Source organism: Maniola hyperantus, chromosome 1 (genome assembly GCF_902806685.2).
Source record: "Maniola hyperantus chromosome 1, iAphHyp1.2, whole genome shotgun sequence".
NCBI lineage: Eukaryota > Metazoa > Arthropoda > Insecta > Lepidoptera > Nymphalidae > Maniola > Maniola hyperantus.
The window spans coordinates 8,938,252-8,957,443 of record NC_048536.1 but is presented as its reverse complement, the minus strand read 5'-3'; the positions used below and the strand labels follow the sequence as shown (position 1 = coordinate 8,957,443).

General features: G+C 36.0%; 2 protein-coding genes across 2 annotated transcripts; one reads left to right on the top strand and one right to left on the bottom strand.

Moving 5' to 3' along the window:
- Positions 1-516: 516 nt before the first annotated feature.
- Positions 517-16,772, bottom strand: l(2)34Fd (lethal (2) 34Fd). The gene is made up of 18 exons (XM_069499563.1): positions 16,340-16,772; positions 15,994-16,258; positions 15,569-15,705; positions 13,678-13,886; positions 12,809-13,037; positions 12,355-12,481; positions 10,968-11,136; positions 10,305-10,539; positions 9,547-9,675; positions 8,836-9,266; positions 6,826-6,976; positions 6,592-6,666; positions 6,125-6,288; positions 5,466-5,667; positions 4,085-4,260; positions 3,213-3,393; positions 2,228-2,443; positions 517-862 (listed from the first exon to the last, which is right to left on the bottom strand). Exons 1-18 carry the CDS (start codon positions 16,403-16,405, stop codon positions 620-622), a joined length of 3,405 nt encoding a protein of 1,134 aa, XP_069355664.1. The 5' UTR covers positions 16,406-16,772; the 3' UTR covers positions 517-619.
- Positions 16,773-18,484: 1,712 nt separating this feature from the next.
- On the top strand, positions 18,485-19,186 carry Mpp6 (M-phase phosphoprotein 6). Its single transcript, XM_034973849.2, has one exon. The coding sequence runs from the start codon at positions 18,713-18,715 to the stop codon at positions 19,112-19,114; it is 402 nt and encodes a 133-aa protein (XP_034829740.1). The 5' UTR covers positions 18,485-18,712; the 3' UTR covers positions 19,115-19,186.
- Positions 19,187-19,192: the final 6 nt, after the last annotated feature.

The window sequence follows — 19,192 nt, the reverse complement described above, 5'->3', positions numbered from 1 at the left end:
ATGAACAAATAATTAGTTTTTTCTATTTTTAAAGTAAGATAACTATACATAGTGGGTATCATATGAAAGGGCTTTACCTGTACATTATAAAACAGAATTTTATTCATAATAGTTCTGATTTATCGTGAAAAATACGACTGTAGTACGGAACCCTCGGTGCGCGAGCCTGACTCGCACTTGGCCGAAAAAGATGAACCTTACTTTTGACATGATGACATGACAGTTGACACATAGAATTAAAATGACCCGTGAGGAGTAATTTTGTACAAACTATATAGTACGCGACAGGTTGAGATGGCAATCTGGGTGGGGACGCCCCGCACACCCCCCTCGCTAACCTGGTGCGTGATAGCGCGGGTGTGCGTGGCGTGCCCCCCGCCTCATAACATTACCATCTCAACTTGATACGTGTCATTTAACACGTTAACACACTTTGTTTATAACAGAATCCTTGTTTATTGTTAGGCTAGTGGAGTGGAAACCGGAAACGTAGAGTTACGATAGTAAAAATCAAACAAAAATAAATAATAATTTAATAACTTCAAAAATATATTAATTAAATATACATAGGTACTTAATAAAATTATTTGTATCATTAATCATTCAAATTCGATTCGAATCATTGCAAATAATGGCACATTCCTAATGCGAACAGTACGATGAGAGTGAAGGTAGCTAGCAGGCAGATGTATCGGCCTGCGATGGGGTAGTGGAAGAGCTTGGCGCGCAGCTGCAGCGACGCGGCGTACGCGAGCACCGTGCTGATGTCTTCCTGCGACGTGTCCTGGTGCAGGAAGGGCCGCACGCACAGCTCGTGCCCCACGGACTGCGTGTGGCGGCACTCCTTCGTCAGACGTGCGGCCTGAACAAAAACCACTCTGTTACACTTTTTAGGGTTCTGTACCTCAAAAGGAACCCTTATAGGACTATATATGTACTTCCCGTTGACCTAGAATCATGAAAGGTAGGTCTTGTAGCACTAGTAAAGAAGTTAATCCGAAAACCGTGAATTTGTGGTTACATCACAAAAAAAATACAACCTACAAATAAAAGGTACAATTTCATCGAAAACTAACCTAGTCACTTAACAATTTGGTATAAATACACTAATTTAATATCCGACGAATGTTTTATCTCTGTCGGGTTCGAGAAGGCGGAAATTTTAATGTTTATCTCATTTCCACTAGCTACTAACACTATACCTACCTACTACAAAATGATAGACAACTGATAATTTATTATTTTACTATTGTTTAGTCTACGTTTAAATAAAAATGTTAGCTCTGGCACATCAGTGTGCACTATACCCTGACAGGACCCGGGTTCGATGCTCGGCTGAGTCAATTTATAATATTTGATCTTGTATAATTACTACTCTCCGAGTAGTCCTAATACAGACACCACAGTACAGTCAAGAAAGTAGATACGATGTTGCCAAAAGTTTAATCTTGGTATTTTCTTCCCCATTGCCAGGGGTCACGACCCCTTTCAAATGCGAAATTGTATCTGTCTGTATGTTACGGCCCATCAGTTTAACCGATTTTGACGAAAAGTAGAGATAGCTAGAAGAGAACATAGGCTACTTTTAGTCCCAGAAAATCCAAGTTCCCATGGGATTTTATAAAAATCGATACATACATGGAAATCATCTACTTGTTACAGAGATAGCTTGCATCTTGGAGAAGGACATAATCACTTTTGATTGACACGGGATTTTTAAAAATCCGAAATTAACACGGACGAAGTCGCGGGCATCCTAATATCTACATACTAGCTGATGCCCGCGACTTCGTCCGCGTGGAATTAGATTTTTAAAAATCCCTTGGGAACTCTTTGATTTTCTGGGGTAAAAAGTAGCCTATGCCACTCCAGGTCTTTATCTATACCAGTGAAACAAATCACGTCAATCCGTTGCATCATTGCGACGTGATTTGCGCGACAAATTAATAAACCAACAAACAAACACACTTTCGAATTTATAATAAGGGTACTGATTATAGTCGTATCACAGCACAGAGATACTTCAAACGAGTACAGTCGGTCTACGGAGACGTCTAGACAGAGCAATCTTGCGGAGTCAAAGGGCGAGACGGGGAAGGAATCATACCAACCGGCATCGTTCAGGTAAGTATGTGGGTGCTCCGACCGTAAAGCCGATTTATCCGCAAACATCAAGGGCGCCGTCTCACTGTCTCGGAGTATTTACGCTGTGGTCGTAGGTACTGACCTGGATAAAAGGCACCAAAACGGCAGATATCCAAAGCAATTGGTTGAGCACGCTGAGCCCCGCTATGGGCTCAGTGCCGGTGTCCACTTTGTCCAAGTCCAGCAGCCACATGACGCCCGACACGGCCCACGACATGTTCACGATGGTGAACAGGCACACGGCCGGTGCGAGATCGTTGTTCAAATATTTCAGCAGCTTCCGGAATTCAGCAATTTCCTAAAATGTAAATAAAATTAATAAAAAATGAAAAATTGGTCACATTATATCTATATTATCATCTTGTAAAAATATTTCTGCGAATCTGAAATTTGAAAGACGACTGTTTTTACAACAACGCGCACTAATATTTCACTATTATGTACAATACCGTTAAGAAATTAAGATTTAAATATGGGTCATAAAAGCGAATGTACAATCGAAAGATAGATATTACAGTAGGTACATACGCGACAGGTTGAAATGGTAATCGCGAAATGGAACGCTAATCCGGTGCGAGCAAGCTGGGGTGTGCGGGGCGTCCCCCCGCCCCATACCCCGATTGCCATCTCGACCTGTCGCGGACTGTAGGTAGGTCCCTACTAGCTCTTGTCTAGTATCTTGGCATATCTTGGCTGTAAACAGGAAATTAGTAACGTGCATTAGAGTAGCTATTAAAATTACCTACTTGTACTTGCCTAATCTAAATATATAAAAGGAAAAGGTGACTGACTGACTGATCTATCAACGCACAACTCAAACTACTGGACGGATCGGGCTGAAATTTGACATGCAGATAGCTATTATAACGCAGGCATCCGCTAAGAAAGGATTTTGGAAAATTCAACCCCTAAGGGGGTAAAATAGGGGTTTAAAATTAGTGTAGTCCACGCGGACTAAGTCGCGAATAGAAGCTATAGTGCGTAGATAAATGGTGGGTGGTAATGTGAATCATGAGAATCCAAAATAAAATATGTAGTATACCTTTAGTAAGGGGTCCTTCACTTACCCTCATCCAATTCAATGGTGTGATGGTTCTGTTCAAGAGCCGTTCTTTCAGGAACATAAGATGCGCCTGCAGAAGCTGCGCCTGCAGGCAGTAGCTCGTGATGACGGTGGCCTGCACCATGTCGTGGATCAGCGTGCAAATTATAAGAAGGATTTTAAGCCCCAGCAGCATTTCACCTGAACTGGAAATAGTTATCCCATAAGTAGGTAACTCTAAAAGAGACACCTACTAGCAGCCTAAAGTAGGCGCTATCTAGTGATAACAAAATGGAGACCATAATAAAAAGAGACAGGCCAAGTGCGAGTCAGACTCGCGCACCGAGGGTTCCGTACTACAGTCGTATTTTTTCGACATTTTGCACGATAAATCAAAAACCATTATGCCTAAAAATAAATAAAAATCCATTTTAGAATGTACAAGTAAATCCCTTTCATATGATACCCAAAAGCATTTCCAATGTAACTTAATTTATCACTACTAATGTAACTACAATTTTGGTACATGAAAAATAAAAATAAATAAATACACCACTTGGTATAGTAATCTTACTTTGAAAGTTGAAAATAGCAATATTTGTTTATAAACACATTTTAATTTTTTTCTTGTGATGTAACCACAATTTCACGGTTTTTAGATTTTTCCCCTCATGTCTGCTATAAGACCTACCTTCCTGCCAAATTTCATGATTCTAGGCCAACAGGAAGTACCCTATAGGTTTCGTGACAGACAGACAGACAATAAAGTGATCCTATAAGGGTTACGTTTTTCCATTTGAGGTACGGAACCCTAAAAATGAGTGATTTCGATTAAAATAATTTATATAACATCTCAAATTGCAACCAAAACGAACACATCATTTTCATGGAACATACCTCGATTCCATCCACCTGAACATTATAGTTCCTTTGGCCATCATCAAGTTCACGGAGACCAGAGACATACACATCCACAGCACACTGAGAATAATGAAGAACCAGAGCATACGTAACAAACGTTTGGGTTTAGCTGTGGGCGTGCCTTGAGGCGCGTATGAAGACAGGAGAAATACCTGCAAAAATTCATTTAGATAGATATTTAGTAAGCATTTATTTACCTACATGACTAAAGAGTCAGACGAAAAGAGACTAGTGTAAACGTCTTCATATAAAATGTATTCCTCCAATCCCCTTCTGTTGCAACACAAGTCTCAACACGCTACCCAATGTGTTTGTCTCTTGATTAGATGACTTCACTGGCGGTTGTTGCCTAATAGGTTTAACTACACTGTTGAGCTTACAACTTGCGTTAGACGCATACGCTAACAACCCAGAAGTATGCCTATATATTTCATATTATGAATGCATGCGCTATAGCATGCATTGCTTCGGCGGTTTACATGACGCATAAGATCTACGCAAGTTAAAAGCGCGTGCACCAGTGTAGTTAGACCAAATAAGTGTGAGACCCAAGTCGACCCAACTGGGTCAACTTGATAATTTAAAATTAGTTCAGGTCGAACCTGTTGGAATATTTTTGTCATGGCTACTGACCACCCTGCCAGAAAAGTCTGCCTACCTAGCGATTCAGTGACCCGTTTATAGTGGCATGGATTTCATAAAACTACTTAGGGTTTTTCCTGGTTAGTTCACTTTCATCTTAGGGCCGGTTGTTTCAAACCATTGGTCTTCGTAAGATACGTTCGTTAAAATTTAACAGACGTAGACGAATTTTAACATCTGTTAATTTAAGAGCGTTGCTTCATTATACAAAAAACTGTTCGTCATTGTTATTCTGGTTACGAAACTAACCCTAAAAATTAACTTACTTTTCCGTATCCTTTTTTATTTCATTTTATATTAAATTATATAGTTATTGATATTGCTACTTCGCATTTTAAACACATTTTCTTTTTTAAAAATTCTCTTTCACCCTAAAAAAAACTACCATTAAAAGCATTGAATTCAATTGATTCCATTATAATTTGTAAATAAAATATTCCGTTTGTAAGAAGTATGAAGTTACGAACTGATTTGACGATCACCAATGGTGTCAGCACTGGTTAACGTAAACGTAACTTTTTAACGAACGTTAGCGCTAATAGATGCTGAATCAACGCTTTTTCTTTTCTTACGTTCGTTAGCGCCATATTTAAAGGTTACGTGTCCGTCAAAATTTGTTGAAACAACCGGCCCTTAGACTGCACTATTATTTAGGAAATATAGCAGTACAAAGCTGGACATGTTAAAAAATAATACAATAAAAATATTATCTTACCCTCTCCATAAGATTTTGCAGCTGTTCATTATCAGATATTCTGAAGAGGTATAACGCGTACAAGAACCCAGCAAAATGCAATAAACTGGGTCCAATATATGTGAATGCGACGTTACCATAGCATACTTGCTTGTAGGCATCGTATTCAAACGACGACGTAAGCGCTAATGGTACTAATTTATAACAAAAACCTCTGTCTCTCCTGTAAACAATGAATAGGTACGGTACATCTTTGAAAAAAAGCGGCGATAGTGTAGATAGTGCTTGAGGCGTCGTTGGCCTTCTTTTCGGGAGATCGGGCGTTCATTTTAAGCTATTAAATATCACTTGCTTTAACGGTAAAGGAAAAAATCATGAGGAAACCTGCATGCCTGAGAGTTTTCCATAATATTCTTAAAGGCGTGTGAAGTCTGCCAATTCGCATGGGGTCAGCGTGACAGACTATGACCTAAACCTTTCTCATTCTGAGAGGAGACCCATACTCAGTAGTGGGCCGGTGATGGATTGATCATGATGATGATGATGATGATTAAAAAAATACTTAGATAATTGTACCTACCTACCTCTCAAGTGGCTTATCAAAGTATTTTTGTATTGAAGAAGTATCTAGCTATAAAGTCTATAGTCTTGAAAAGGTAGATAACTAAGAGTTTATTTACCTGAAACATGCCATGTATTGTAGAATATACCCAGCAAACATAAATACTGCAACCTGTGCAGAGTGGAAATGTGAAAACCAAATTGCATATTTGGAAGAATTTGAGGCATCCACTACGGGCCTTAATCCCATAATAGTGAGAAGTTTTAAATATGGAAGTAATATCTGTAATCAAACAAGATGTATTAAAACAAGATAGTTAGGTACCTACCTGTCTACAGATCAAAAACTAAAATCCGTCCAAATTTTTCAATAAAATACCAACACGGGCCGCGGGCGAGCTGCTCCAATTTAGGTATGTACCACCTATATACCACGAATAAACATTATTCTATTCTATTCTAGATATACCTACCATACTCCATCCATTTAAAAATCGAAAAACATACATTTACATAGACTTCTATTAAACCTACACAATCAAGAAGCAAGTGAAATAATTTCACTGAAAGATCAGTAAGTACTAACCTTTGATTTACAATAGTGTAAAATAGCAGATGTGCTCATATACGCAGTGTCAGGGGATTCCGTTATTTCACCAATCTGTAATGATAAATTAACATGATATATGTAGATATTCACTAGGTACTTATAGGAAGAGAAAAATGTAGGTAAATATCATTATAGGGTTATGAAACAAAGGGGAACTATCTCAATACCTACCTAATTAAAACATAATAAAAACAAACAAAATACACTCACTTCGACACTATTGACGTCAAGGCTAGACCTAGTGGATCTCTCCATAGTTGGTTCACCCAGCTTGTCATTGCCCAGTACATGGCTATCCAGCAGATCACTCGCTATGCATTGAAATAAAAGCTCATTAGCGACTTTATTACTCATATCTATACTTTAATGACCAAAGAGTGCATTGTATAAAAAGATAACTCTTGTAATGTCTAAACGTTATTTTATTTATGGGCGGTATTCAAGAATAACAAGTGATGATACTGTGGAAAATAACTATTCGCAATACTACTCACTACTACTGTATGATCCATTGTCGTTTTGCATCTTCAGTTCTCTTGTAGGTCGGTAGGTACAATATTTTTCAACCTATTGACCATGACAATTTCTTTATTTTAAGAATTACCCACCATTTTTTATTTTTTGCTAAGTAGGTATTCTTTCCAATAAGTAAGTACAACAATAATATTTATAGAAGCTCATAGCAATGAACTGCATTTTAGTGCAGCTTCTAAATTGTTTGGTGATAGTAAAAGTTATACGAGAATTGTGCAGGTGTAAAGAACACTGATGTACGAAAATGAAATCGTAATGAGTAGATACCTATTTGAAACCGCACTTATTTACCTAGGTACTGCGAAAGATATTTTACTACTGCTTAGTTAACAGTATGACAAATTCTTTCCTAAAAACTGTCTATTTCGTATTATAGGCACTAGGTAATAATATTATAGATAAACTTTATACTTTTTAAATAAATGAGGTAAGTACATATTGAAATAAATAAGTAAGTTCATGTTTTTATACTCAACCAACGGTTTGTTATTAACGTTGAACTCTGATACCCTGACATTAAAGAGATAAGGAACGAGAAAAACGTTTGCATTGTGTGCATCAAAGTAGGTAGAGCGAGGCGTAAACCTCAATATTATAGTCCGTACAAAATTACTCCTAACGCGCCATTTTAACTGTATGGGTCAACTGTCACATTGTCAAAAGTACGGTTAACCTTAAAGGTGAACCGTACTGAATAAGGACTAAAATCGTACCTTTGAAATGGACACAAAAAGTTAGAATGGCGCGTGAAGAGGTAAATTTTACGCGTTATAGGTAGGTACATAGTTTCAATTGCACAATTTTGAATATAATAGTTATATACAATACATACATTTATCTATGCTTGAGGTAATTTGATTACACCTTGCAACGATAAATAGGTACCTACAATACATTTGTAACTCACTTAATACTTGGTAATTGGTATCCTGTTCTTGCCTTATTATTAGGGGGTTTATATTTTTATCGACATCAATATAATTATTATTAATTATCATAATGATTCAGTCTCGAGGAAGTCACTTTAATATTGACATGATTATATCAAGACATTATTGAAATCTAAAAATATAAAAGGAAAAACTGACTGACTGACTGATCTATCAACGCACAGCTTTTAAGCTGTGCGTATCGTATCGTCCAGTAGTTTACTACTGGACACTACGATAGGTACGATAATATCCACTAATACGCAGGAGATATTTACCAAGTGTGTGCACAAAGGCAGGCGCACTCTCTATTCCTTCACTCACATAATCTCTCGGAGGCACAAGGTTTTATCTCCGCCAACTTGACAAATCATGGCTGCTATCACTAGCAAAAAAGTGTTTTTGTGGTTTTCTGGTCAAGAAACTCAAGAGTTTCTTGACAGAAAACCACAAAAACACTTTTTTGGCCCCAGTCGGAAGTTGGAACCCGTTATCACGCCTATTCAGTAAAATAATATTATATAATAACAAGTATCTTGCTGGTTATTCTCGGTAGGAAAGGCATTCCGAACCAGCGCTAGATTGATCATTTGACGATCCAAAAGTAGGGACTTGTGAAAGTTTATTTGAATAAAAAATCTTTCTATTTGTATTTCAATCTTGAACATCTTTGCCCACAGCCGGATAAAATTGATGAGTCGCAGATTAAATAAAACGAGAGGTAAACAAAGAACAAGTATAATGTAATAAAAATTATTACATTTTAGGGAGTTTCTTCTTAGTTAAATACCCAGTTCTCCTAACTATCTGTTTTCTTTCTTCGTGGTGCTTTTTCATTTTTTTCTGAATTTCCGATGGCTTTTTCTTATCTCGCATTGAGAACTTCATTTCCCTGTTCCCTGCGATGCCGGAAACTACAACTGAGCCTTCTTTAGCCAATCTGTCACCTAAACTCTTTTTGCTCACTTGCGTGATACTTCTGATATTAGTAGTCTTAGGAGCTTTACTAAACTCGTATACTTTTTCACTTTGAACATCTTCAGCTTCGTCAACTTGATCTTCTTTTTTGTATCGAATGATTTTGTGTTGTTTTTTAACTTCTTTTGCCCACGTCCGTTCATCATCGGAACTCTCGCTGCTAGATTCGTACAACTCGCGATCAGAATCTTTGTCTTCAATGTCCTCAGTCTAGAAGAAAACAAATAATGATAGGATTTTTAAAAGACGCCATTTGAATGTTATATATAGTCGAAAAGTACTATTTAATAAATCATTGCCATGTGTTATTATTATTGCTCAAATGAAGCTATGTACCTATGTATAAATTATGGCGATCATGTTTTAATTTTTCCTAGAGATAAATATATTTTTATTTTTATTTTTATTAATATTTACGATTTTACTATAAATAAATACGTTCAAATACATATAAAACATTGTTGCCTATTTCTAATAAGTAGCAACATACCTCCATAATATTCTGTACTTCCACTTTAGGTTTCTGCTTGCTACGGTCGAGTCTTGAGAGTACAGGGTTAAGCAGACGATACTCGTCGGCTTTCTTATCCACTTCGAAGTCAGGGTTTTCAAACAGAGCCTATGAAATGAAGAGAAAATATAATTGTAAATGTAATTGTAAAATACTTTGGTATATATGGAGTTCACGTTATACCAAAGTGGACAGCATCTTGGTCCCAATTAATTGAACTGTATTCAATGAGCAATCCAGTCCAGTACAATAGAAATGTTGCTAATAAGACAAAAATAAATTATTTCTTAGTGATTATTATTAGTGGGTTTTCCAAAATACGTAAAATCCACGTCCTCTGTTAGTTTTGTTTGATTAATCATTGTAAATTTTTAATTTTATTAATAAAAGCTTCCATAGTAAGACGCGCGCTACGCGTTATAACGTTTGAAAGTTTGAAACGTTGACTCTCGCTCGTTTTCATTATCACTAAGTTAGCACTCTTTTGTTATTCGCGCCAAGTAAGTAAAATTACGTGAATTGTAAAGGTTGGCGTCCACTAAGCTCGCCAAGCCGTGCCTATGTTTACTATAGAACTACGTTGATCAGCGACGCGCCACAGTGCACTGAATCGAATTTTATATGATACTTTCAATCAATGCGTCTCAGCTAGCAGCCAAAGAGTATTTAGGGAATTTCTAAAAAGCTAAACATGGACGAAGTCGCAGGCATCATCGAGTACGTCATATTATTCGCACCTTAAATCTGTCGTCTTTAAGTAAATTAGCGGACTGCTTTTTCTTCCTTGTGTCACTTTCCAAAAGGCGAGACGCCAGATCTCGGTTGACTTTAGGCAAATTGTCTTCCACTTTGATCCTGGATGGTCTCTCCTGTTCAATTTTCTCCCTAATTTTGCGTTTCTTATATTCTTCAAAGGCGAACGGATCGGCGATTGATTTCGCCCTTTTATATAATCGAACATCCACGAAATATCTGAAATGAAATACTTTAAAGAAGTGGTGATAACTCAGTGGCTAAGATGACTATTTTGATGCCCGGTTCGATTCCGGGCACGCGCCTCTAACTTTTCGGAACAACGGATCAACGTGATTTTTTGCATGGATATAGCTACAGACCAGTTAGGCTAACATGCGCACCACGAGAAAATTTTGTCTACGCATTTACTCGTCTTATTTGTATGAAGAAACACGAGATAATGCGTAGACAAAATTTTCTCGCGGGGCGCATGTTAGCCTAACTGGAAAGTGACATAGGCTACTTTTATCCCGGAAAAATGCACAGTTCCTATGGGATTTTTAAAAACCTAAATCCACGCGAACGAAGTTGCAGGCATCAGCTAGTATAATATAAATTTTGACCCAAAAATACAGAAGATTAAAACAATAACAAATCATTATTACCCATGCATATAAGCTCTCAGCAAGTTGGTGCCCAGCAAGTGGTCCAAGCCCAGAGACTCCAGCTCTTGCTTGGTGACGAACTTGTAATCGTCGTACACGGTTTGTGAAGCCGAACTCTCCATTTCTTCCGTCAAGTTGTCGAGGAAGGCGCACCAGCGAGGCGCAGGGCCTATAACAAACCATATAAATCTTATAATTTGTTAGATTTTTGTTATTCGAAACTTGTGATGTATATTATGTGTAAACCACTGACGATCGATATCGTATTTTTTATCGATTGCCAAGTGTGGATCATTTTTCGATCGATAAATCAACATGTCATGTGATTTTAAGCTTGATATTTATCGATCGTCTGACGTTACTATTGTCGTATGCTATCGTTCGATGAAATCGAGCAAGAGTTTTAGAAGCTGACAGATCTTATTGACCGTCAAAACGCTGGACATTGAGCGATTTTAACGATCATCTGCAAATCCAGCTAATCTGTAGGCACCTTTAAACACAGAAGCCGAGACTAGAATAGAATAATGTTTGTTCGAGGTATCATGTACATGGTACAAGCAATATTGTCTTATATACTATGTTAATAGTTTCATGCTATATCAAACTACAATCTCTTGACCGTGCCTTTGACAAGCCTAGCCTGATTTATCACATTCATAAACATTCATATGAGAAACAAAATTCAACAAATTACATTAAAGTATAGTTAGTCTATTCTAATATTATATAAAAAAAACCGTCCAAGAGCGAGTCCGATTCGCGCACCGAGGACTTCGTACTACAGTCGAATTTTTCGACATTTTGCACGATAAATGAAAAATTATCTATTATATAAAAATGAATCACTAAATGTGTTGGTCATCGCAAATCTCGAGAACAACTGAACCGATTACCCATTTCGCAAATTCTTTTTTATAATATTCCTTGAAGTACGAGGATGGATCTTACGGAGAGAAAAATTTAAAAAATTTGAATCGACTGTTAGGCGGCGCCAGTGCAGCTAGTTAAGCATAAAAATAAATAAAATTCTGTTTTAGAATGTACAAGTCCCTTTTATATGATACTCCACTCGGTATGGTAATCTTACTTTGAAAGTTGAAAATACCAATATTTGTTCATGCACACATTTTAATTTTTTTCTTGTGATGTAACCACAAATTCACGGTTTCCGGATTTTTTCCTTTACCTATAAACCATAAATAAAACCTGCCTACCTGCCAAATTTCATGATTCTAGGTTAATGGGAAGTAACGAACAGGTTTTTTTGACAGACACGATAGACAGATGGACAGATGGACAGACAGACAGACAACGAAGTAATCCTATAAGGGTCCCTTTTTTCTTTTTGAGTTACGGAACCTTAAAAACCTTATTTGAGACTTACCCAATGATGGTACATAGTGAATTTGCATTTTTTGATCTTCAACAGCCATCATAGTCAAGCCTGTGTTTGGTATCACACATAAATCATTGAAATCCACAGATGATTCAATGTTTGTGTACTGCTTACCCTGCAATAGACAAATTAGATCTTGAATACTATGTTAGTGCCAGATTTTAGATTTGGACTTTCCATAAAAGTAACTATATGATCAAACTTTAAAAACTTAACTTAATGTAATGTTTAGTGTCAATTAATACAAATAAACTAATTCCATGTACATAGTACTCTGTGGGGAATATTAATAATTCACCACAATATTCACCACAGTGCACTACGTACGCAGGATACTTACAGAGTACAGCACTGCTAACTCCGTCATCCCACTTAAATATTTTTCATGAGATTCTGGTCCACCTATAGTTGTTAATAAAGTAATTTAATAGTGTCAACTTACAGTGTTTTTGTCCCAGATTTTGACGACATTAGAATCCATTGAGTAAACATAATCCATCTGTTTATGGAACTCTATAAACTTGATAGGGATCTCATTCATATGGTCTTTTACTAGCAGAGGCTTGCTGGATCTTATGTCATACAGCAGCACATGCCCTGAGGAGGTACCTACCCCCATTTCCAAAGCACCATTGAATTTTAAGGCACTTATAGCTGGCAATGTGCTATTTCTGTAACATAATTAAAAAATCTGAATGTCATTTCTTGCAGGGAATATCTAAATAATATATAAAAGGAAAAGGTGACTGACTGACTGACTGACTGATCTATCAACGCACAGCTCAAACTACTGGACGGTTAGGGCTGAAATTAGCATGCAGATAGCTATTATGACGTAGGCATCCGAAGAAAGGATTTTGGAAATTCAACCTCTTAAGGGGGTGAAGTAGAGGTTTGGAATTTGTGTAGTCCACGCGGACGAAGTCGCGGGAATAAGGTAAATAAATGTCAGTACTTTTAAATAATATAAAAAAAGCTGTGATAGCCTAGTGGTTAGGACGTCCGCCTCCGCCGAATCAGAGGTTGGTGGTTCGATCTAACAGTTTTTCTAACTTTTCGGAATTCAGTTTCAGGGTGTGTTCTATGTAATTAAATATCACTTGCTTTAACGATGAAGGAAAACATGAATGACTTTTTAGATACATATAAAGTCTATGAAGGAATAATGGTGTTTTCACTCATCTGTATTTAATTTCTAGATTCTTCATCATCATCATCATCATCATCAACCAATAAACGTCCACTGCTGGACATAGGTCTCTTGTAGGGTATTCTAGATTACATAATAGAAAATCAAAAAAAGATAGTTACCTATATTCAGTATGGGAACAATGTAATGCACAATCCAATATCCCCTGTCTGGACTTAGTGCGAGGGTCCCAGGCCTCCACATGGCCACTGTCAGTGCCCAACACAAGCAGGCCATGCTCCTCATTCACACTGCAACAGTTTATCTCACTTGCTTTTGTCACATATGGAGCTAGAAATTGCCCTAATTCCAAATTTAATCTATAAACTTCCTGTAAAAATGAAAATATTCTTTGTAATATGTATGTAACATAGACATAGGGTCCATCGTCTTGTAAACGTGGAGGAAATCCAGCTCCACAACAACAAATATCTAGTGCAAAAACGGACGGACTAAGCCTGAGCCTGAGTAGTGTAGTATACAGGGCGGAATAAAAGTATAGACCCTCCAGGGGAACTACCTTAAATCCTTAAGTTCACTTTACTCAAAATAACACTCTTATTCTTAAAAAGAAACAAAACTGCACTCAAAGATTTTCTAAAATCTGCTTATCTCACCCAGGAATCGAACCAGTTAAAAATTCAAAACACCATTATTTTACTCCACTAGTCTATACAGTCAATATTAAAGATAAAATTTCTCCAAGAAACATTAGGTCTTACACTCGTTTGTTGTACAAGATATCCATAAAATCGAATATTTAGTACACATAAACAAGTTCTTTAGTCAACATTATCTAGACCTAATGTTTCTTTGAGAATTTTTATCTTTAACATTGACTGTATTGACAAGCTAGTGGAATAAAATAGCACATGTTAATTTTTTGAATTCTTAGCAGGTTCAATTTCCAGGTGAGACAAGCGAATTTTAGAAAATCTTTTAAGGCAGTTTTGATTCGTGCTACAAATAAGGGAATGTCTCCTTTAAGTAAAATTAACTTAAGTATTTAAGGTAGTTCCCCTGGAGGGCCCATAATTTTTTTCCACCCTGTATAGTGAAAGTGTAGTGCTAGTGCAATTCAAAGAACATAACAACAAAGTGTCTATATCTATAAACTAAGATAAGTCACAACAACAACACTGTTTTGTTCTCGTATCAATAATAGTGCTTCAACCAGTTAAAATTTTGAAAATATATTGTATGAAGAGCTTAATCCCGCAACTTCGTCCGAATGAACTACACAAATTTCAAACCCCTATTTTACTCCCTCAGGGGTTTGATTTTTCAAAGATCCTTTCTTAGCAGATGTCTACGTCATAATAGTTATCTGCAAGTCATATTTCAGCTCAATCTGTCCAGTAGTTTGAGCTGTGCGTTGATAGATCAGTCAAGTCTGTCAGCTTTTCCTTTCATAATATGTATATAGATTTCAAAATATAATGTTCAAAAATCAATTAGTTACAGTTTTATTATAAGTACTAGCTGATGCCTGTGACTACGTCCGGGTGGAATTTGGTTTATAAAAATCCCTTTAGAACTCTGATTTTCCGGGATAAAAAGTAGCCTATGTCACTCTCCAGGTTTTTATCTATACCCATGCAAAAAATCACGTTCAATCCCTTGCGACGTGATTGAAGGACAAACCAACAAACCAACAAACAAACACACTTTCGCATTTATGAGTACTGATAATCTGCTATTGCCGTGCTCTAATGCATAAACATAGCATCCACCTAGGGAAACATATTGTATAGGTACCATGAGAATGCTACTTCAATTCCAGTCAATAAAGTGCTGCTGTATCTGGCGGCCACAAGTTTTGACAAGGAAATGTAAAGTGGAAGTGATCACAATGGATTGGACACAGTCAGAGTGATACAGGGTATTCAAGAATCTGCATAGCCCCAAAGTATAAGAAGAAGAAGATTATATATATATATTGTATACATATAATCAGATGGCCAAGTATATTTTAAGTATTTACTTATAATGTAAGATACTTTAGTGACTTACATTTGAAGCTCCCACAACAATAAGATCACAAGATGGTCGATGGTATTTCATGTCTCTCCCAAAATGAGGCACTCTGAGACGGTAATGCCGCCCATGTCCCACGTGAAATTCCACATAACGATCACATTGTAAAAATACTATCTGAAAAAATTTAAAACGACAAAAAATGAAGTCATACAATTTATTTTATTGATTAATATAATAAATAAAAATTGAGTGGCAGTGATTCTGAAATAACCTTTTCTCAAGCATTTTATACATATACCTAGTTTTTACATTTCATTTTGTATCATCTGTTGAAAATGCTAAATCAGTTTTAACAGAACTTTTACAAAGATTTAAAATGCTTTATTCCTGGAATTACAGCCCTCCTGTAAGACAAAGGTGCAGGTAACTGCTAATATATTCATACAATTGTTATATACTTGCCTTTGTATAATCATCACTTAGAATTTCAAATGTTACAACCTCTGAATCTAGACACCTTTCGAATTTAAGTGACAAATTGTTCACATCAAAACATTTTATTCTAGGTTTATAAATTCCTGTGGCCATGATGTATTGTCCATCTTTAGACACCCGTAAACTAGTACTGACGCCTGGCATATCAAACTCCTGAATGAGTTCAATTCTCCGTCTGAGATCCACATTTTTCTTCAATAGAGCACGTTTCTTTCTTTCTGTTAACCACTGAAATTAATACTGAGTATTTAGTGCTTATGCATTAATAAGAAAAAGATTGGGTAACAACGAATCACTCATTACACTTACCTCAGGTAGAGCTTTACCGGCACTGAGATTGTAAATTTTTACATTATCTATTTCTGATACTTGCATCGTATTATTATTATTATTATCGGACTTTTAGAATACTGAGTTTTAGACAAATTTTTAGTCTTATGTGGAATAACCAAACCAAACCTTAGACCAAATCCAAATGAACATAAATTATTTGGTTATAATTACTTAAAGTCATCATTCTTGTAACCCACGAGGATTTATTATGATCTGGTCGGTGATTATGATTAAACATAGAACACTGAGTTTTAGACCATTTTTTAAAGTCTTAAGCACGTCGCACCGACCAGAAAAAAAAGGTCTTAAGTAGAATATCCAAACCAAATCTTAGACCAAATAAACATAAATTATTTGGTTATACTTTGATAAATATTTACGATAATTAAAATCGTAAAATATCATCATAGGATCATCATTCTTGTTTTTTTTTTTTTATTATTTATTTTACGGCCCTGGATAACAGTCCTTTAAGGCCCATCATTCTTGTAATGTAATGTAAACTCAGAATAAGGACCAACGACCAGAAATAAAGGTTAAGGTAAATATAAGGACTGTTAGAAGTAGCCCTATTGTGACACTTACTGTTAGAGCGAGATATCTAAATGCATTTAAGCTCTTGTTAGAACGTGACAAAATGATTATGCTTTGTCCTTATCACCATGGCCACTTTTTTTGTCTGTCAAAATGTATTTGTACGTGAGTATTTGACAAACAACGTGAAGTGTAGAAGGAATGACATTTCACAAGTAAGAAAATCTGCTTGAGCGAGAGTGACTGAGGGGACCACGCTAGTTGCAAATCTGGACATATCTGTGTATGTAAACCATGGCATGGTCCAATGTTATTGGTCTGGGGTCCGAAGACTCCAATATTACATTCAAAGCGTAGATAGAGTAATAAAGATAGATACGCGAACGTTTGCTTTCTCATTCACACTAAAAAGAGAGCACAGATAAAGTTACTAATGTGATAAACAGAGACGCAGCTAACCTATTTTTTGTCCCTTATCGTGTAACTGGTTTTTTTCAAGAATACATACAATGCAACTTTAGTTGCGAAACAAACTTTGAGAATTCGTGGCGTAATTGTATTTCTCATGAGTTATTTACTTGTTTTCACATAAAAAACGTTTAATACAAATATTGTTGATCGGCTAATACAAATATTGACTTCTAAACAATGGTAATAATTGTCGTGTTATTCATCGTTACGTTGTGCTATCACTATCTCATACGCGGTTACACAGTACTTAAATCTACCTATTATTCTATCTACGATTCAGAGACTACAATTTTGGTACATGAAAAATAAAAATAAATAAATAAATATTATACTGCTACACTACTAGCTATAATAAATTAAATTAGTTATACCATTCTAACTTTACAGTTGTAAACAACGGGTAAGAGTGATGAGACTAGAAGACTATATACACCTTGAGAGAGAAATCGAAAAGACGAAGCATAAATCTCATTTTGTAGCTGGTTACGAAACATGGTTACCAATATGGATGGAACCTTTTTAATTGTACCTCTTGTCTTGTTGAAATCTATGTACCTTATACCTACTTACCTCTTGTACCTACTAGTTGAAATCCTATATAAATAAAAACTATTTTCAGTGTTTCTGTTCTTTTATTTTATAATACCTATTGAATTTCAAAGAAAAAGGAAGAAACCCAGAAGACTCCAGCTGCCAGCATAGCCACCGACCAGAAAAAAAAAGAGCATAGCAGAGCTTCCTTGTTTGGTTATGTTGGCAGTACTGCGTTTCTGTCAGTGTTATTATCGTAATGTTTGTATTGAAGCATTCCTCCATTCTCCTCCAATTCATACATTTTCGGTTTTGTACGGAAGTCCCGTTTCTTAAAACGTAGTACTCTACTGACTATTGGTGATTATATACTCTTTGGTACCTACTCTACTTAGTCTTTTGGTATTTGCCGCTATTTGACTGCTATATTATATATATATTTCTATTATTATATTATATTTCTAGTATATAGTAGATAATCTATGGCTATATGCAGTAGGCCTTAAAAGACTGTATCCAGGGCCGTAAAATAAATTAAAAAAAAAGGTATATGCAGTAAGGTAAAAGGTTCGTTATTTGTTTGTAGTATCCCTATCTGTGATTTGTTTACTCCACAAGTTTACTCATTGAGTAAGGTACATAACCTAAAAAATAGCAAAAAAATCATTGAAAATTAAATTTTAGGTTTTGGATTCGTTGGAAGTTTGTAAAAAATTAAGTACTTAATATTAACATAAGAAAAAATAGTGAAAGTAAGATTAAAAGTGTTACATAGTTCTTTTTCGTCGTATCTTATTCGGAATTGGTAAAATTATGGCAGCTAGAAAAAAACTACAGCTACCCAAATCGGTTTTGGAAATGAAATTCATGAAGAAAACAAAGGAAAGGCTTGAAAAAGAATTGGAAAACACTCTTGGCCATGAGGATTTGTACTCCAATATAATTACTAATGAAATGCGACATGCTACTGGAAATTATATTTCTGAATCAAGTTTTGTTTTTTGTGAAGACCTAATAGAAGGTAGAGTATCTTTCAAAGGCATGAACCCTGAAATAGAGAGAATAATGGAATCTGAAAATAAACAGAATGATTGCGATGGTGAAATGCAAAAGGATATTTCTGACGAGATTTTGGCTAAAAAGATGAACAGGTTCAACAAAAGAAAAAGACCATTAAGTCAAAGCAAATATAACGTACCTAAGAAAAGGAAATGAAAATAAAATAAGATAACCAATGTATAGTGTAAAAAAACTAATGGCAAAATAAATTATTTTATTTGAGCACAATTGCTA

Excerpts from the sequence above, each read along its gene's own strand:
- Mpp6 (XM_034973849.2), top strand. The coding sequence starts at position 18,713 with ATGGCAGCTAGAAAAAAACTACAGCTACCCAAATCGGTTTTGGAAATG.